Raw genomic sequence first — 21,124 nt, 5'->3', positions numbered from 1 at the left:
ACAGAAAGAAGATGTGCAGCAATGAGCTATGAGTTTGAGCAAAAGTAATAATTCAAGAGAATTCAAGGCCCAAACTGTACATATGTTACTTAAAGCAGGCAGTCAGCCACACTCTGAATAACCATTCAATGCTTGTCTTTCCAGGCACATAGGTTTATATTTACACTTGGTGTTGGCAGAGATTCTGTGGAGGTAACAGACAAGGCTGGGAGAGAGTGCCACAATCTTATCTCACTTGGCAAAAGTTTAAATGTGATCTTAGAAACTCAAGGAGAAACGAACAAACGGAAATATTGCTCTCCAACTTGATCCAGCATTTCTTCAAAGGCAGAAGAGTGTGGTCTTGTAGAGGCAGCTCAGGCTTTAGAGTTGGACAGTCCTGGGTTTGAATCCTGATCGGCACTAGGGAATGATGCGACCTTGAAGATTCTGTATTTAACCTCCCTTAGCCTCAATTTCATTATTTGCAAAACAGAGTAAGTAACGCCCATCCTGCAGGGTTGCTGCGAAGATTAGAGATGCCATGTGTGAGGCCATTATTCTTAAGGCCAGTGTAAGTACCCTTTAAAAAAAAAAAACAATTTAAAAGCCCTTTACGGGATGCTTCAATTTTGAGTAAGCAGCTGGAATTGGGATCTGAGAGAAAGGAACACATGTGCACTAAAGCAGCGCATAGCCTAACAGGGCCCCAAGCAGTTTTGTTATAAGCTCTTCGCAAATCTCCAATCGTCCTTTAAAGAGTTAACTGGAATTACCATCAAGCCAGCTGCTGAACCCATGGGATTTCCTCTGCAGGTGCCAGCAAGAATAGTCCTGCAAAAAATGAGAAGGTAGTTTTGAAATAAAACTCACACATAAGTACTTGTGACCTTAAAGAGGAAAGAGCCTGAGGCTAGAGCCTCCGTTTATATTCAGAGTAATATGTGGGTTACGGGCTAGTCAGGAGCAGAAGCCATGAGTTGCCAGTAAAGGCTGCATCGTCTGGGCCTATTTCAGGTTGGTCTCTGGACTGCAACATGGCACCAGAGCCAGTCGGTAGGAAGAGAGACTGTGTCCCAGGGCATCTGTTCATGAAAATAAGGAGTGAGGTTCTGTGGTTGGCTTAAAGGGCAAATGGATTAGGGTTACAGGATCCAGTAGTTTGCTAATGATCTTTGGAATTCCCTGACTTGGAGCATATCACCCCACAGAAGGTCTCCTTGTGTGTCCTATGTCCTATTTTCTTCTTTTTATAAGAACACCAGCCATAGCGGACCAGCCTATTGCAGAATGACCTCACGTTTACAACCGGGTCTGCAATGGCCCTATTTCCAAATGAGGTCACATTTTGAGATACTGGGGGTTAGGACTTCAACATATGAATTTGATTAGGGGTGAAGGAGACATTTCAACCCATAAGAGATGTGTTGATTGGTTTAGGAAGGAAGCCAAATGTAAACTCCAAAATAATAAGACCTAAAATGATGCTGCCTCTGGATTTAATGGGTTTAGGGAACGAATAAAAAACTCAGTGATGCATGCTAGCCCTGGCTCCAATTAGGAACGATAATTCAAGATTGATCATATTTCTGACACTGAAATATCTGTAAGTTTTTCCAGTAAATAAATAAACAATACAAAGCTCATAAACAAGTGTTAGGAAAGATACTTGTGTTGTTTGTACCGGATTATAAATGATCAAATTAGACTAAAGCCAAATTGCTCTATTTATGTTGGAAAGAGTAGGAGGTTGTAGGAGTTCCTGTACTTAAGTTATCAACTCAGGTTGATTTTACTGCTTTGAACAGTCAGATTTCTTCCCTGGTCGTTTCCAAAAAAAGTCTTCACCTAGAGATGGAAGTTTTAAGGGAAGTTAAATGCTACCCATTTAAAAGAGGATAGTTAAGAGACGCCTGGGTGGCGCGGTCTGTTGAACACAGGATCCTTGATTTTGGCTCAAGTCGGGATCTCAGCGTCATGAGATAGGGCCTGGTGACAGGTTCCGCACTCAGAAGGGAGTCGGCATGAGATTTTTCTCTGCCTCTGCCCCACCCTCTGCACGCGCTCTCTCTCTCTCTCTCAATAAATAAAATCTCTAAAAAAAATAAAAATAAAAATAAAAGACTTCAAAAGAGCAGAACAGGCCATTGTACCTCTGCTTTAGCTGCTAATTAAAGTCCATCTCGGGCAGAGGGTCAACTGCCCCTCCTAGTCTCTCTAATGTCACGATCCAATTGTTGACATCAGTTCGTGATGGAACTTTGGAGGCCTCTAAAGGCTGTTCATGATCACATTGAACTTTGTGCAGCCTTTGTTTCTGATGCACATATTGTTAATCTAATCCTGACTTAAAGGTTGTGCCAATAAATTGCATTGAATGTTCTTTTTATTTCACCACTGTATTTACATACCACCCCCTGTACTTTTCAAAAAGCAAAATAGTGGTTCACAAGACATGTACTTATGTTCCAAGGAAGTGATGCAATTGCTTTTGGCAAAATAATGAAAGTTTCAGCATAGTTCTAAAGTTCTCTTTGTATCAACATTTCTCGCTGTGTTTTCAGTTAGAGTGGGAGATTTTGCCAACAACCGGCGGTTACTAATCTGGTTCACAGCTGAATAAATCATTTTCTTGAAAAGGTTCCCCATCAAAACCTAACTATAAATGCCTGTAATCACCCAGGGTATCTATCTATACACCCCTGGTTATAGGAATTAGAGGAGCTGCAGATATGATCCATTGACAACACCTACCATGTACTTAATAATCTCACATTGCACCTTTCGGACTCTGAAACTATAAAAGAAAGTAGCCCTTCTTTAGGGCAGAGATAGTTGTCCACACCTGCAGATGTTCTCCTCTCAGGCGAGGATGGAAACAGCTCCTGGGGGTGGCATAAATGGGAAAAGTTTAGTTAAAACTAATCTGAGACTGGGCACTGGGAAATTCCTCTGTCTCTTAGGCTTACATGAGATATCTGGTCAGTTGTCTAAAAAATTAATGTGTAATTGTGTAGAGAAAGGCGACCAGTGGCCCTGAACTATATTTCTGTAGTAACTCCAGTGATGAATACATGATAAAATCAAAACAGAACTTAAAGTCTTTCAAGCAGGAGGTTCTTCTTTGTGGACCAATGACCAATGTCTGATGATATTATCACAAGTGTTACAAGAAGTTTTTATGTCTCTTGTGTCACTACCTGGGAAAGAAGATGGGACAAAGGACTACAAGTGCTTCCAGTCTCTACTGATAGAACAATATCAGATCAGAGAATCTCTCCATCACATTTTAGAACCATTCTTAATAAAGATTTTTCTTCTTCTTCCTCCCTTGTCCCATCTCCTGCCTGCCTCCCTCCTCCTGTCCTTCCTTCCTTCCTTCCTTCCTTCCTTCCTTCCTTCCTTCCTTCTTTCTTCAAATATTTATTAAATTATTGAATCTATTTGATTGTGTGCTACTAGGGAATAGGAGTTAGAGAATGATGTGAATCTATATAACGCAAAGGGAAAGAAGTGACATATTTAAGGTTTACAATATATAAGTGCTTCCTGTTCACTATCTCATATCATGCTGCCCTTCCACGAGACTGTTACTGTAAACTTCTATTTTAGACCTGAGAAACTTGAGGCCCATCTCTGGAGTAGGGCTTGATTAACTCACTTTCCCGAGGTCTATAACTTTAGAAGATGGGATTCCTTTTCCAACCCAGGTTGCTTGGCTACAGAGCTTGGCTGCTTTTTTTTTTTTTTAAGATTTTATTTATTTATTCATGAGAGACAGAGAGAGGGAGAGAAAGTCAGAGACACAGGAACAGGGAGAAGCAGGCTCCCTGCAGGGAGCCTGATGTTGGACTCAATCCCAGGACCCCAGGGTCATGCCCTCAGTGGAAGGCAGATGCTCAACCACTGAGCCACCCAGGGGTCCCTGGATCTTGTGTTGTCACTGTAACCTTCAAGAGGTTCCCAATGCTTAAAACTGCCAGCAAATAGATAAAATGCTGGTAATTATATTAGCTATAAGAAAGCAATTATGGAAATGATGGGATTTAAAAATATAGCATCCCCTCATGAATAAATAAATAAATCTTACCAAAAGAAAAAAAAAAAAAAAGAAAAGACTAACCAGGAGAGCTGCCCAGCTCAGAAGACCTAACAAGTTAGAGGCATCCTCTTTGTCATCTTGGGTTCAGGTTCATTGCCCTTCTCCACCTAAGTCTCAAAATACTATGTTGGAGCTTTAGTCTTCTAATGTAGGCTAATTCCTATGGAAACACAGCTATTTTAATGAATGATATAATAAGAGCAGTTTGGGACAGTGGAGTGGGAGGAGGGCAGAGAGCCTCAGGTACACAGAAAGGGACAAAGAAGTGGGCTCAGGACTAGGGAGGAGCGTTCAGGGAGAGAAGGGGAAGTGAGAAGGGATAAATGACAGGTTTTTTCCCCCATTTCTGCAGATTCTTCAGATCCAGTCCTTCCTACATGGATATGTCCTTCTAGAGTTTCAGTTTATTGACTGTTACCCTTCTCAAAAATGCCTATTCTCATTGAACGTCATCTATGGTTTGGCACCCCGCTAGGCACTTGACAAATTGTCACAGCACACTTATGCTATTGTCCCTCTTTTTTTTTTTTTTTTTTTTTTTTTTTTTACAGCTGAGAAAAAGAGGGATCAGAGAGCAGGCAAAGTAAAAGAAGGATGAAAAACAGGGCCATCTGAATGCAGACCTCCTGACCTTCTGCCAATTGTACCGTGTGCCATACTTCCCTTCACCACAAGCATGTGAGGGAACCCTCCCAAGGCAAGAAAACGACGTTATACTCTAGCGGCAGCAGTGACAACAAATATTAGTTTCCCCAAATATTAGTTTCTTAAAACCACAAAAGCTCTTATGCCCCCTCCCCCTTAGCCTGCCTGTTGAAAGTTGGGGGAGGAGACTCAGCAGCAGGCCACCCTCATCAGAGACTCGGGCTACCCTAGGGCTTCCAACAGGGCTGGAGCCTGCAGCAGGGAAGGGAGCGCCCTGGAGCAGCACCCACCCACTTCCAGAGCAAGGGGTACTCGGGGCCCACTGAAGGGGTGAGGGAGAGGATCCTGCCACGTGTGAGATAAAGGAGAAATGGAAGGTACTAGAGCAGCACTACTATGCACCCCAGAACATCAGCAGTTAAGAGTAGAATAAAAATGAAGAAATTAATGGCAGAAGGACTTCGGCTCCTTTTTTGACTCCAAGCGCGGCTTATTTTAAGCCTATTTTGTGTGTTGACTTACTTGCCCGGCGGGAGAGTTTCAGCAAGCAGCGCCATTTTAAATTATGGGGAGATACGGGCATATTTTTAGCAAAGCTGAAAAAACAGGTTGGTCATGGAAATTATCCAGTTTAGACATAACAGGGTATGGCTCACAGTTGCTACAAATTGCTGCTTTAGCAAATGGAAAATTTTTCACACGCAGGGGGTTAACACAGCAGGTCTCTGGAAGAAATGCAAGAATGCTCAGGTACTTTGTGCAGAACAGAAGAGTCTGGAGTGCTTGTGGGACTTGGTGCCCTTTTTCCGATGAAATGGAAGTCATGGATTTGCGAACTAAAAATATCTCCAGGCCGTCCAGGTTATTAAAGCGTGTTCTTTTTCAAAGATTTTTATTTATTTATTTATTTTAGAGAGAGAGAGAGAGAGAGAGCACCAGTTGAGGGATGTCAGAGAGGAAGGAGACGGAGAATCTTGAGCAGACTCCAACCCAGTGCCAGGCTTGATCTTCTGACCCTGAGGTCATGACCCGAGCAGAAGCTAAGAGTCTCACGCTCAACTGACTGAGCCATCCAGGTGCCCCTATTAAATTCTAATTCAAAATCTTTAGACTGGCAAAAGCTTCTACTTTATGATTCTGTAAAACTTACATTGACCTTGAACTACTAGAGCCAGTGAGTATGGCGCACGGGACAGGCTTTAAGGAAGGGTGGGATTCAAAACCCCCCTCCCGGAGTTACCTCCCGTAAGAGCCTTAGTTAATTTCCTATTCTCATCTGTTAATATGGGAGGTATTGATAAGTCTACATGGCAAGTACCACTGTAAAATGTATTTCTTCCTCCAAAATATATCGTGACCTTGTTCACCACTCTTCATCTCAAATACTCCCATTCAAATTCACACAGAACTCATCTCTCAACTGGACCACCACTGACAGCCTCTTCATGATGCTTCTTCTTCTTTCTCCAGCCCATTCATTACTCGGTAGACATAGGGATCGTTCTCACCCCAGGACTCTTGCACATGCTATCCCACTTCCAACCCCCACCCCCCGTTTTCTGCGTATATATAGCTCTTCCTTTGGTCAATAGCTTAAGTACTTTCTCAAAGCCGTTTTTCTTAAGCTTCCTATCGGTAGTTGTTTCTTCTTGTTTTTTTGCTACCTTAGCTCATTTGTTTCCTTTATCCGCCCTTCACCGATTTATAACCTGGTTTTCCTTTTCTGTTTACTTCTTCCTTTGTTTTCTGTCCTTGAATATGAGTTTCACAAGAGCAGAGACTGGCTTGATCTTACCCATCCTTGTCTTTACTAAGCACATTGCAGGTGCCAAAATAATGAGCAAAGGTGTGATGAGCAAAGGGAGCGTGAAGAGGAAGTGAGATAATTCAATGCATCTTTAAGCACCTGGGTGGCCCCAGGATCAGCATTCCGTCCCTTTTCTTTACCGCGGCTGCCCAATCAGTCTATGCCTCCTCTTTACATCTCTCAGCTGCAGGTACACCGATGTGATTCCTTATCACGTAGAAATGTCCTACGAATCTAAAGTAAAAGGCCAAAAGTAGTGAAATAGGGGAACAGAAAAGGTTACTCTTGACTTTGATGTATTTGTCTGTTCTACATCTGTGCTTTTGTGGGTTATCTACTGACACCCTTACAGGATCTTTCCTGTGCCAAATTTAGAGATTTGTAGTCAACTACCAAACATTTATTTCTTACTATCTTTTCCTATAGGGTAGGCAATACTTCTAAATTTGTCTTGAGCAGTGGTGTTGCAAAATTTTTTGACTATTTAATGACATTTTCTCTTGTTATTTAAAAAACGAATGGAAAATGAAAATATAAATATGCATAAGCTAGTGAAAAAAAAGGTCAGAGTGAGAATACAATTAAGGCAAGGGTGACAATAATTCAGCATATAATGGATGGTTAACATTTAGTTGTTTGGGACACTTTGAAATTAAATTGATTAATAGTATCCTTACAAAAGAAAATAATAAATTTAAAGAATGGCATGAAGTGATAGATTTATTATCAAGTATTATGCCTAAAAGGTTAGGCATAATTATGAAATTTATATCAATTCCTCTCTGTGGAAAAGAATTCCACTCTAAAATGCATCTCTTGCACGTTTGGCTTTCTTATGTGTTTTTAGCCTGATTTTGTCTGAAAGCGGATTGTTCATGCTCCTTTTCCCTCCTGGAGGATGGACAGACCCACTCCCTGAGTTTACTTATGGGGAATTTGTGACTCAGTGAGGGGAAGAAACTAGTCCCACAAGCCTGCTTCAGTTCTTTCTCATCATTTGCCTGAACAATTTTAGAGGCTAGGTCTGTAGGCGAAGAGACCAGTATTTATTTATTTAAAAGTCGCCCTTCATAGTTTGGGACTAATATTCATTTATAAATGGTGTCTGTTTTGGGATAGGAAACATTTACCAGTGGACAGCCAACAGTTCTAGATGCACGAGAAGAAAGACTCATAAGGCGTCTTTTGCTTTTGATTTCTTCTTGGTTAATTTATCCCTCCATAGGCTGCAGGGTGGTTTCTTCACTTGTTTCTTTTTAGGAAGAATAAAGATCAACCGGTGGAGATCACACCTTGTGTTTCTCAAACAATGCTACTTTAATGAATCAGGTCTAGAAGAATTTTTGTGACTCTCCCACAAGCCTGACCTGCTCCTCAACTCTTGCCAAATTGTTCTGGAACATGCCTCTGCTCTTTGACACGTTCACTCTTTAGATTCGGTGGGTCCTGAGGTCACTGGACCTGGCCACGTTCTTAATATTGCTCTGGATTTGCTGAATGAATGTTGGAGTCCTGCTCACATTTCTAGCATTTAATCCCCCACAAGCCTATCCCTCTTTTTCTTCTATCACCCACTGCCCTAAAGGCAATTACCATCCTCACTGCACGAGTATTATTTCAAGTTCTCAGTAGCCATCTGAGCTAGTGGTTACCTGATAGCACAGAAAGGCCCAAGGAACTGCTCCAGAGTATCCACATCTTCACCAGACTTCCCACCAGTTTCTTTCAGCAGATGACAACCGGATCAAAATATGAGCAGCCCAGGTTGGAATGCATCAGTGACCACCCAGCTCAAGCTAAGGCTTAGCACAAATGCCCTTGACATTTTCCTCTTTTCAGTTAATGGTGCATATCGTTGTTTTCCAAACTCTTTCACAAGGCTTACAAAATTCGCCATGACCTTTACCACGTGTCTAACTTCATCATTCCTTTCCCTTGAACTATACTCTCCTGAACTATTTTACATTTATTTCTTGATTCCAATTTTAAACTGGCCATTCCTTGTCTGGACTATTCCTCCCTTCTCATCAATGTCTCAAGTATTTTCTGGTGTTGTGGGACACTTTAAAAGGAGGTGTTCATCCCCTTTGGACAACTTAGAGATGTGTGGCTAATTTAATGTTATTCGACTATTCATATCATTCAACATCAGAAAGCAATTGAGGGCATAGGAGAATGTGGAACTGTATTTTGTACATGGAAAATTATGAAATGCCAAAGTTTTTAAGTGAAGAGGTCTCAACCCTGGGGACTTAAACTGTTCCAAGGGTTTTGTAGGAAACAAACATTTTGTGTCTTTATCTGTGTGCATGTGTGTGTGTGTGTGTGTGTGTGTAACTCACTCCCATCACTTAAAACTTTTCTTTTGAGCCTATACCACACACTTGAAGAGACAACGGAGGAGCTCTGCAGATAAGGTACAAAGTACATTAAAATCTAGTCCAATATTTAACTCTAAGAAAGTATTTCAATACCCACAGAGCCTTTGAGAAGCGTGCTCTGACCATCCTTGCTTATCGTTCATGATCTCTATCTAGAGGAAACGTTTGGGGAACAGAGTCATCCACAGCAAGAGTAGGGTTGTCAGGGGCAGCACAGACTCTGACTCCTGCCTGGTTAGGAGCATTTAGTGATGAAGCCGCATTATAGCAAAGAATGCTAGAGTTGGAGTGCCCCACTGAAGAACCTCCTATACTAAAATGTGTCGGACTAACACTTGAATGGCTATCAAATGTGAGCTTGCACCTCACCTGCACTGTCTCTTCATTGTCTCCCCATCTCCATGTTTGGGGTACAGAGACTAAGGACAAAGGTCTCTACAGGAAATGTCTCCACTTTATGACAGACGTACAAGGATCCTTTTCTGACATGTTTGCTGAAGACTGGAGAATTTACCCTGAGGCACACCTTTCAGATTGATAAGAAGGTGGAAACAAAATTTAGATTTTGTAATATGCTTATAGTTGCAATATCATCTTGAAAACGCAGTCACTATAACAAAGATTTCACGATACCATTCAAGAGATCCCAACTTGACCAAGATCAGAAAATCCATCTTAATTTCAGACACTTGAACTGAGAACTCACAAACTTAATTAAGCCAAGAATGCAGACTGACTTGAGAAATTACTCACAATTCAGATTAAATGCCTCTGATCATTTTTCTTTCTCAGTTCCTGCAAGGTCTACTTCATTAAACATGCTTATCTGTTTCTGTATAATTAAAAAAATATCCTGTAAGGGAATGAAGTACATAAAAAAATAATCAAATATACTTGCTGAACTACTTGTGTATGAAGTTGTGCCAGTTTCCATTCGTGGTAATTAGGTCATGTCTCTCCACTTTCTTTAAATATTACAATAATGAGTGTAAATTAGTACATTGCTATTTTCAAATTAATGGCAACATATAAAACTCAATGTTCAACTTTGTAGGGAGTGTTGGTTTTGTATAACAGGACCCCCAGGCGGTAAAGCATGGTCCAGGCTCTGTCTCAGGCGCTACAGGCAAACCCTACTATCGCCTCACACTGTGTCCGGAGCCCCCACTGAAATCCATGATTGTGTTCTCTAGCACTTACATTATGTTTTGATTATTATGAACATTAAAAAAATATTTTGTTTCTTAGGATTCTCAAGCACAAACAGTCACCCATTTATCAAAACAAAACAAGCCATAGCATGTATAAATATAAATTTTTAGAACATGTATACACAGATCAATAAACAAAAGTGTATGGAGTGTAAGTGTTTCTAAATGACATCATGCCCTTATTTTAGTTGCAAGGACTCAGCGTTGATGTAGGCCACGCACGACCCCATTGGCTTTAGTGAGTCCCAACAAGGCAACCTGGAACTCCACAACCCCAGTGTCCCGTGGTGCGAGACACTGTGTTTGTGTGTTGTCAAATGCAGAAGTTAACTTGAGTTATTCTCCTAAATATATGAAGTTCCTCTTTACTTTCAGAAGGTGAGATACGATACATGTGTTGAGCATCTACTTTAAACATGGTGCTAGCCGTACCTCCGTGTGATAGTCTGTCATTCCCACAACGGCCCTGACAGTAACAATCCTTATCCCCATTTTTACCAGTGAGGAAACTAACTCATAGGGCAGATAACTGACTCTCCCAAGGACATACTAATGAGGCAAGGAAGCAAACCCAGGCCCGAGGCCCTGGAGTGTATTCCTTTTCTAATTTGTCATGCGATTTCTGGTCGCTGAAACCCTTCCTGCGGACTTACACTTGGAATGATGAAAACTTCCCAAGGACATATAAGGGCAAATCAAGGAATGTAGAATGTAGCAGGACCTGGAACAGGACACCTGTGCCCATGCACACCTGATTCCTGGGGCAAAGCCAGTCAGGACCCCAGCCAAGTGCACGGGCTGCAGGGCTGGGCCTCAGTCCTCCGGGACAGAGGAAGGTCAAGCAGGTAAACTGGAGCAGACGTCCAGGTTGACGGGCTGTGCCAGGGTGGCCTGCAGGCCAGCTCTCCACGGGCACCTCGAGCCCGCCCGACGGGAGGTGCAGCTTTCAAAGGGCTCCCGTGTGTCCTTCACCAACCTCCAGAAGCCGAGTACATTGAGAGATGAAGAGAGCTTTCTGTGATGTGGGAACTGCCACTTTGGGGTGCTTCTTCCTAATTTCACATGAAGGGCACATCAGCAATATGCAGCTGGACGGGCTCCGGCTCACCAGCGTACAACTGCACACTCTGTAAAAACCAACAGCATTTTGATGCCAAATCAAGTCAGGTTAGGTTGTGTAAGGTCGGTTGTCCCATGACTCCGAGTCCTTGGAAAGCACCCAGTTCAGCCCCCGGAGTCACTCTCTGGGGCTCACATACGCACACACACGCCTGTGGGGCAGAGGCCCAGTCTGAGTTTGACATCAGGCATTTTGCAGGAAAGGCCGGAGCCCACGCTCGCAGCCAAGTCTCTCACGGGCTGCATTTCACACAACTGCAAAGCTGTGAGGACAACATTAAATGGCAGATCTGCAGCAGGGGGGTGGGGTGCATTTTTTTAAGATTGGCTTTTGTGCCTCCTGGTTGTATTTCTGCAGGTTGGAAGGGGTCATGATTGATTTGCTTTTCCGCTCAGATAATATAAAAATTATGTCTGGGGAGATACAATAGGTGACACAGAAATCAAAGCCTTTGAAGTCAGGCATCCTGGGGTTCGAGTAGGATTTCAGCCATTAGCCAACTCTGTGGCATTTACGCTCTCTGAGTTTTGGGGTTTTCACTTGCAAAAGTACCTCAAAGAGCTCGTGTAAAGGATAAGTTAGATAAAACACCAAGTATATAGTTAGTACTAAAAAAAAACCATTATCTGTTAATATTCCCGTGCCATCTTCAGAGTGGTAGAGATTTTAATGTTAATCGATATGCCACACACAGTGTTAGTTCCCTTATATCTATATTATCTATAATTTGTATAACAACCACAGCCAGAAACCATGTCCAGATAGATGCTTCTCATTATATAGTGTTAAATGGACTGGAGAAAAAAGAGTCTAGGGGTGCTGGGTGGCTCGGTTGGGTAAGCATCTGCCTTCATCTCAGGTCATCATTCCAGGGACCGGGGATGGAGCCCTGAGTCAGGATCCCCGTTCAGTGGGGAGCCTGCTTCTTCCCCTCCCTCTGTCCCTCTCCCCTGCTCTCTCTCAAATAAATAAATAAAAATTTTACTAAAAAAAGAAAAAAGAGTCTAGAGACACGGAGATGAATCTAGAGGTTACTAGGATTTAAATTAAAAAAAAATTTTTAAAGAAGCTATTAAACTGGTTCAGATTTAGGAGGTCTCATGAAGGTGGTGGTAGAGAGGAGAAGGAAAAACCACTTCGAATTTGGCATTGGAGAACAAATGTTGGCCATGAGGGTAAGGAATAGCAAGGACTGAAATAATAAAAACCCCTTTTTTTATGTAATCTCTCTGGCTAAAATCCACCGATTATAGAGCACTGACTTGGCAAAATATTCAAATGAAAAGGTAAGGCTGTAAAAAGCCATATCCAGAAATGACATGCTAGGTAGCGTTTATCATCTTCATTCAGTACCAGGAGATTTATTTTTTTAAGCATCTGCTGTATTTCAGATACAGTGCTAGGCATCTGGTGCTGTATGATAGGACTTGTACATAATAAAACTTTACTGACTCAAAGATATGTAAGCCGTACTTCTCTGGAAGTTTGGGTTGTACGTGACAACAACAACAACAACAACATCTCAAACTGGCTTTTAAAAAGGATGTTAATTGCTGAAATAACTGAAGAGTCTCTTGGTGCTCACATGACATATGGAGAATCCAGGTTTCTCTGAATTTGTTTTGCTCTTCCTTCTTCTGCATCGGTTTTATTCTCAGGAGTGTTCTCTTCATGGTGGCACGATGACCAGCAAAAGCTCCAGACTAGTCATCCTTACTAGTTAGGCAACCTCAGCAGGAAAAAAAAAAAATCGTCAACTTCTCACACCTTCTTAATAGTCCTAGCAAAATTCTGGTGATGGGGATGTTCACATGGTTTGGATCCCATTGCCCTTCTTGAACTAGTTACTGTGGCCTGGGCTTGGCCCTAATGAACCTTATGGACCTGAAGAAAGGAAGGTTACTACAGATAGAATGACTGAAGTGTTCTTACCAGAATTAAGAAGAAGAATTGGGTGATCAAAAATTACAAATGTTGACTCTTCTATCCAACTGAGCCAAGCAAGGGCCCCTTTTGTTGTAAGTTAACGGAAATCAATCTCAAGGGCAGCCCAGGGGCCTCAGTGGTTGAGTGTCTGCCTTTGGCCCAGGGCGTGATCCTGGAGTCCTGGGATCGAGTCCCACATCAGGCTCCCTGCATGGAGCCTGCTTCTCCCTCTGCCTGTCTCTCTCTCCGTCTCTCTCTCTGTCTGTCTCTCTCTGTGTGTCTCTCATGAATAAATAAATAAAATCTTAAAAAAATAAATAAATCTCAAACTAGCTTAAACCAGAATGAAACTTGTTATAAAACCTCATAGAATCCAAGAGCAAGGAATATAAGACCTCAGAAGGAACAGAAATGAGGAAATAAAATTAATTGACATTATAACTGCTTCCCCATCCCTCTCTGTCTCTGTCTCTGTCTCTCTGTGTAGCCATGTGTTAGTCTTTATTTCTTTATTTTTCTCTGCACAACTTCTGCATTTGGGGTGTGTCTCATTCTTCAAATGTCTGTTTCTCACGGCATATGACTACCTCACAAATCTGGAGGTTCTATCTCCTTGGTTTCAGACACTCACAGAAGACCAGTGACCTTATCTGACTCTCACTTCAAAACTAAGCCCACCTCTGCACAAAGGGGTAGTTCTTGGGAAAAAGAGGCTACTGTGATGTGGATAAAATACCGAAAGCAGTCTACTACAAGCCCATCAACTTTACTGAAAGAAGATCTCGCTCTTGCTCTAAAACTCATCCTCTGGACCGAGGTAAGTATGCAAAGGGATACCCACGCACAACATCAAACAATGGCCATCTGCGCCACGAGGATGCACAGCAAGAGGAAAACCCCCAATAATGACTGACTTACCGGGAAGCAGCAAGTTGTGCGGAAAGTGTTCATCCATCCTGAGGAAGGGTATTCACCTCCTACCAATGTGCTAACACATCTCAGGAGTTAATGAGGCAGATAAATGAGACAGAGTTGCTTCCCTCAAAGACGCACAGAATTGCTGGGGAGACAGCCGAGCGGACCAGTGACTGAACGTCCGCTGTGGTAAACCAGGGCTGAAGGAGGGGATCTCCGAAGGCTCCCGAGTTGCAGAGGAGCCAACCTCCTGCTTCGACGAGGGTTTACTGGTTTACTAGGGCTGCTCTGACTAAATACCACAGAATGGATGATTTCAAAAACAGAAATGTACTTTTTCACCATTCTGGGGGCTGGACTTCCAAGATCAATGTGTTGACAACTTTGCTTTTTCCTGTGGCCTCTCTCCTTGGCTTGCCAACAGCCACCTTCTTGCTGTGCCCTCACGTGGTCCTTCCCCGGTGTGAGTGCACCCATTGGCTCTCCGTGTGCCCAAATCCCCTCTTCTTGTGAGCACACCAGTCAGACTGGGTTTACCCTGAAGACCTCATTTAACCTGAATTATTTCTGTAAACTCCCCATCTCCAAACACAGCCACATTCTGAGGCACTGAGGGTTCAGGCTGCAACTTATGGCTCTGGGGAAGGTCGGGGGGGGGGGGGACAACAGTTCAGCTCATAATAGAAAACGACACACTTTCCAGAGGAGCAATATCTGCTTCAGTCTTAAAGGATAAGGCAGGGAAAAGTAGAATTCTGTAGGAACAAAGGTGTACAAGCAAGAGAGGGTGTGACTTATCTATGGAATTTTAAGGAGTTGGGTATGGCAAAATTTAGAATACATATGAGAGATTGGAAATCCATAAAAGATGAAATTGTACATGTAATTCGAGTTTGAATTATAAAAGGCTTTTTTCATATTGGCGTTTGTTGCATGGGGGTGGGGTTAAACTCTGGTAACAACTATGCCTCAAAATATAATAGTTCAAATACAACAAAATTTTTTTTCTCTCTCTAGTAAAGTCCAGGGGTGGGGTGTTACGGATCCACCAGAAGTTCTTTTTCACACAGTGGTTCAGGGGCCAGATTCCTTTCATGTTAAGGGTATCAACTACGTGTAAGGGCTGGGGTGCTATGTCCAGCACTTTCTCTTTAAGGTCTGAACCAGCAAGTAGCACACTTCACTTGGGCTTTTGTTGAGAACTAGTCATTTGACCTATTCTTGTTGCAGGGTTATGGAGGTTATGACACATAGGGGAGGTTTCCAGTAAAAGACTTTCATGGACATAATTCCATTAGGAAAACATTTTCTACGTAGGAACTTCCTCTGTCAGTCTTGTAAGTCATGCAAGATAATCTGGATGTTAGGTTATCTGCTCCTCCCCGTTCAACAGACACTGCATCTTCTGGTGCAGTGCCAGCCACGTCCCAGAGACCTGATGGTGAAGGTCAGAGAAAACAGATTTGGCCTCATTGGGCACCTGGTCATCAGGGCTGCTTTTACTCTGGCAAAGTGGACATTGTTGCCATCAGTGACTCCTTCATTGACCTCAATTACATGGTCTACATGTGCCAGTATGATTCCACTCATGGCAAATTCCACGGCACAATCAAGGCTAAGAATAGGATACTTGTCATCAATGGAAAGCCCATCTCTACCCTCCAGGCACGAGATCTTGCCAATATCAAATTGGGTGATGCTCATGATGAAGACATTGTAGAATCCCCTGGGGCCTTCACCACCATGGAGAAGGCTAAGGCTTACTTGAAGAGTGGGGCCAAAAGGGTCCTCATCTCTACCCCTTCTGCTGATGCCTCCATCCTTGTGATGGGCATGAATCATGAGGAGTATGACAACTCCTTCAAGATTGTCAACAATGCCTCCTGCACCAGTTGCTTGCCCCTCCGGTCGAGGTCATCCATGACAACTTTGACATTGTGGAGGGTCTTATGACCCACAGGTTATGCCATCATTACTACCCAGAAGACCTTGGATGGCTCCTTTAGGAAGCTCTGACCTGATGGCCCAGGGGCTGCCCAGAACATCATCCCTGCTTCCACTGGTGGTGCCAAGGTTGTAGACAAGGTCATCTTTGGACTGAATGGGAAGCTCACTGGCATGGACTTCCGTATCCCCACTCCCAGTGTGTCAGTTGTGGATTTGACCTGCAGCCTGGAGAAAGCTGCCAAATACGATGACATCAAGAAGGTGGTGAAGCACACATCAGAGGACTCCCTCAAGGGCATCCTGGGCTACACTAAGGACCAGATTGTCTCTAACAGTGATTTTAACAGTGACACCTGCTCTTCCATCTTTGATGCTGGGGCTGGCATTTCTCTCAATGACCACTTTGTCAAGCTCATGTCCTGGTATGACAGTGAATGGGGCTACAGCAACCAGGTGTGCATGTCTTATGGTCCACATCGCCTCCAAGGAGTAAGCCCCCTAGACCACCAGCACCAGTGAGAGCAAGAGGAAGAGAGAGGCCCTTGGCTACTGGGGGTTCCTTGTCTCATCCCCCAATGCACTGAGGATCTCCCTGCCTTCACAATTTCTATCCCAGACCCCCTGAAGAAGGAGACGGGCTTGGAGGAGCCCTTCCTTGTCATGTACTATCAATAAAGGATATTGTACCCAGCTCAAAAATTAAAAAAAAAAAGAGAGAGAAGAATCTGGGTTTTATGCTGAGAAAGAGAGCGTGACTTTGGGAGTTTTAACAGAAATGACATGACTAAATTTTCATTTTATTTTTTTTCAAGTGTTTAAATTTTCATTTTAAAAGGTAACGCTGGTGTCACCATAAAGAAAGGACTTATGGGGCAATTTAGCAGCAGAGATGATATTAAAGAAGGCATTTTGGAAGTTCTGGCAAGTGGTTCTGATAGGAGTAGAGAGCATGGGGCAGATTCCAACGATATTCCAGAAATAGATTCATCATTACTTCTGATTTATTATGAAGAGAAAGGAGGAGGAAAATTCTAGGTATCTTGTGATTTCTGGCTTGGGTGAATGAGGAGATTTGGTAGCATTCAATGAGGAAGAAGGAGTGCGGGAAAGTCTCAGTTTGAAACACAGTGAGTTTGAGACCTCTGCAGGATCCCAACAGCAGTATTCAGTGAGTTGTTGTAATATAAATTACGTTTTTCAGGAGAGAAGATGAGTTTTAAAATAGATTTTATAGTTATTACAGTAACAAAGAGAGGTAGTTGAAATCACCTATGAACGGGGTCATCTGTAGTAACCATAGATTTGTGTAACGACATAAAAATGTTGATTTCCAACTTCCACTTTAAACCAAATAGGGTTTTAGGTAAAAAAAAAATAAAAAAGAGTTTAAATAATGCCACATCGTGAAAGCTATAGGTTACCTATTTCATAATTATTTAATGGCAAAAAGGAAACAATAATTTCCTGCCAAACATCAGATTCAAATACTGTAAGATAATCATCATAAGACAGAGAATCATTACAAGTAAGGTGGCGTTTCTGAACTTGAGGTCTTCATACATGAGTACTGCTGTTATTGTATGTACAGTCAATGAAGTTCACATTTAATTAATAACCCCACGTTCTCATAAATACCCATCCAGTATGCTGGCAAAACAAGAGGTGGCCAATTTTATCCTTCCTGGCAAATAACCACCTCCTTTCTGGAAACCCTGAATCATTTATATTTGTATTTTCATTAACTTGTTCACTTAAGGATTGTCTCAATGTAATTACTAGAGGATTAAAGTTGATCATGTGACCCCAGAGTGAGAAACATGAGTTAAAGATCCCAGTGAAAGATCCTATTACATGACTGTTACAAAAAATGCCAAATAAACAACTAAATAATAACCAGATGTTAGAAAATGCTTGAAATTTCTTTAGATGATATCACTAAATTCAGGGAATTAAAATGTAAAATATTTTTAACGTATGGCATCATCATGGAGTACTTTCCCAAACACTAATATTTCCTTTCAGTTAGGATCATTAGGGTGAATTTTGTAAGTCATCACCATAATTTTACTAGGGGTCACTTACAAATTATACTTGAGTTTAATTGTACTGAGGAACTCTACGGTGACTTGACTTTCGCCCTGTCCAATCTGGTGCTCAGGCTCAGGTGTGATGTTTGAACACTGACTTTTATATTTGATGTGTTACCTTTTCATCTGCTTCTGAGGTCTGATTTCTATTTTTATTTCTATATCACGAGGTGTTTTAAAGGAGCCTTTTGCTAAAACGCATCCAGATCCTCCCCCATTCTTCTTAAAAGAGGAGGGATATAATAGTATTTTTCAAAATAGATATCTGTAATCCAGACTGCAGAGTCTTTTCATTACAGAAGTTGAGTTTGACTCCAAAATGTCATCGTTCACCTTAAAGTTAAAAGCCGATACTTTGAACAAGGGTTAACTCTTACCCGATTTTGATAGGAATGAAATTATAGAACTAACTTGCTATTCATTGGAATAATATAAAAGTGAAATACATTTGAAATCAAAATAGCTGGTTGCTTTATATGAACCATATAAATATAATAAATATAAATATATATATTGTATAAATATAATATATATAATATATATAATATAAATATAAATGATCAACTTTTACATCTTTAAAAATGTCTTTCATTCACATGTTCTATATGTAATTAACCATGTAAAATAATAAAGAAGCGTCATGGATTCCTTCAGTGGACATAGAGAGTCACTAAGCTATGTAAATAGGCTTTAGGGGTTCGGGGGCTGACCAAGTTCACATAGGACTGAAGACACCTAAAAGGTAATCTCAAGTACATGCACATTTGCAAGATCTTCACCTAATTATTCCTTTTGATATTCTCTGGAAATTTAACTGATCTCTTTTGCACAACATACTGGTTGTGGGTTATGTGGCTTGAATTGGCATCCACATGCGAAGGACTTCCAAGTCTCTCGGCTCTTCAGACTTCCCACCTCTGTAGCCAACGCCTGGCTGGACGTCACAGTCAACTTAACTTCACTCAAAACCGACTTCCCAAAGCCTGTTTCTTCCCTGGGGCTCCCCATAACCTGGGCACCAACCCTGGAATCATTCTGGGTGATCTGCCCCGCCTGTCGCTATGGTCACCTGTGCCAATTCCCCTTCTATAAAACATCCTCGAATCTATCCACTTGTCTCTCCTCATTGCAGTTCATTAATTCAAGTGCCCTTATTTTATGGCTTATTCTAGTGCTTTCCTGCTGCCCCCTGCCTTGCTCTTCCTACTAACCCTCAGCTTCGGTCACCAGATCTATTCACTGTGTAGCCAAAGTGACCTCTCTTTCATATCAGCTCCCCAGGCTGCAGCCAGAAAGATATTTCCAAAGCATAGAAATAATCTTGGCACTTTTCTGATTAGAAGTATTAGGGATTTCTCATTCCTCCCAGAATAAAGTCCAAACTTATTAGCACCACCTATATGACCCTTAATAATTGGGACCCTTTACAGCTCTATTCTATTATTTATTTAGTTCCTGAATGTGCCAGGTCCCTCTACAGCGTTTTGGACTTTGTTGAGTGTTGTCCTCACCTCAAACCCTGACCTTCCCCTCCACCCCTGCCTTATCTTCTACTGTCTCTCAGGACTTAGCCCTGATCTTATTTCCCTGGTGAATCTTTTCCTGACCAAATGAGGTTGCATTTTATATTCTTCCCATGTATTCCATCAGCACGCTGTTCTTATCCCAACGTTCTACTCATCACATCATATTTTAATAATGTTTATCTATCTCTCTTCATGTATTTCGAGCTCCTTAAAGTCTTCATTGGGGGCAGGAACCGCTATTCTTTTAAACCAGTGTCTCCCCAGTGTCTAGCACCAACTTTGAAATAAAGTAGATACTTCATATTCACCGATTGGATAAATGGAAACCAATTAGATGCTCCTTGCATAGAAGCGACAGGTGCGCACATTTGATCATTGGCTGTCAACATGATTCCACCCCAGTCAGGATGCCTTTACTGACACCACAGTGGGCCCAGGGGAATCTAGGAGCAACAGGGAGCAAAAAAAACCCCAGGGCTTCAGGGAAGAGTTTCTTAACAGAATTGCCAGGCGGCATCAAGAGCAACTGCCTTCAAATCTAGGACATAGTTTGCCTCTAGTTCCTAACACACAAACCTCGACTTACTGTTGCTGAATAGGAAAGGCTTAGAAGAAGGAAGAGAGATGGTTAGTGAAATCTCAGAGTCAATGGACAGGTTGCAATTGCTTTCTTTTTCCTTGGTTCAAAACCAGCTTCTAGGAAGTGTCTGTATTCCACACATTTTCCCCGAATCCCTCTTCTACTCACTAGAAAGTGACCTTCGGCAGTTATTAAATTGCTTGTTTTTAGATGGAAAAACAGAGATAATAACACCTGTTCATTACTGCCAGGAATAAATCATATAGGGAAATTGCCTGAAACAATAAATGGAATAAATGTAGGTTTTTTTGTTTTTGTTTTTGTTTTTTGTTTTTTTTTTAATGTTGTATCAAATAGTGTGACTTTAGAAAAAATGCTAAAAGGAGCCAGCAAGTGGAGAATCTGACCATGGACGTTTGAGAAAATGGAGGGGAAAATCAGAAAGACCTCCTCTGGTTCTTTTCTATCCCAGCATCTGGGAAAACAGCAATAGTGTCCACCTAGAATAGAAAAATGTGTACCAAGAATAGAAAAAATGTGTAATGATGCATAGCAGCTGACTCTCACGTCAGAAGGAGTTGTTTTTCCTCAGGCTTTCATTGTGCATTTGGAAGTGCCTGGGAATAAAGCATGACCTGTGCTTTCTGTGCTCTGATGACCTAGTCTGAGGTTGCCTGCGATACAAGGGACCAAACCCATGGGAGTCCCATAAGGAGCTCAGGGTCTGGCCCTGCACTCACGGCCCCCTCATTAGCTGTGCTCCCTGGTGTCAGAAATCTATTATGCCGAGAGAAGATTCATGCTGCATTGTAAGTGCTGACCGAAGCTGTTAGAGTTGGGGGCATTGGGATATATTTTACACCAAAGTGATGTTTATTACAACTTGTAACAATTGAGA

General features: G+C 42.0%; 1 protein-coding gene and 1 long non-coding RNA gene across 5 annotated transcripts in view; one reads left to right on the top strand and one right to left on the bottom strand.

The window, feature by feature from the left end:
• Nucleotides 1–21,124, top strand: part of PTGER3 (prostaglandin E receptor 3) — a 185,350-nt gene that overhangs the window by 80,511 nt on the left and 83,715 nt on the right. Inside the window, exon 3 of one of the 4 annotated variants that reach the window (XM_072834058.1) lies at nt 4,633–5,182. The exons of the other annotated variants lie outside the window; for them this stretch is intronic. Coding sequence (XP_072690159.1) covers nt 4,633–4,668 — 36 coding nt within the window. The 3' untranslated portion in view covers nt 4,669–5,182. Of the gene's footprint in view, nt 1–4,632; nt 5,183–21,124 lie in introns of those variants that run through there. 4 annotated transcript variants of the gene reach the window in all.
• Nucleotides 1,612–9,150, bottom strand: LOC140637775 (uncharacterized). Its single transcript, XR_012034805.1, has 2 exons — nt 8,186–9,150; nt 1,612–6,767 (listed from the first exon to the last, which is right to left on the bottom strand). It is a non-coding gene; the product is annotated as an uncharacterized lncRNA (long non-coding RNA).

Source organism: Canis lupus, chromosome 8, assembly GCF_048164855.1.
Source record: "Canis lupus baileyi chromosome 8, mCanLup2.hap1, whole genome shotgun sequence".
NCBI classification, from domain to species: Eukaryota; Metazoa; Chordata; class Mammalia; order Carnivora; family Canidae; genus Canis; species Canis lupus.
Note: the sequence above shows the minus strand (reverse complement) of the source record. Positions and strands in the feature narration are given on the sequence as shown.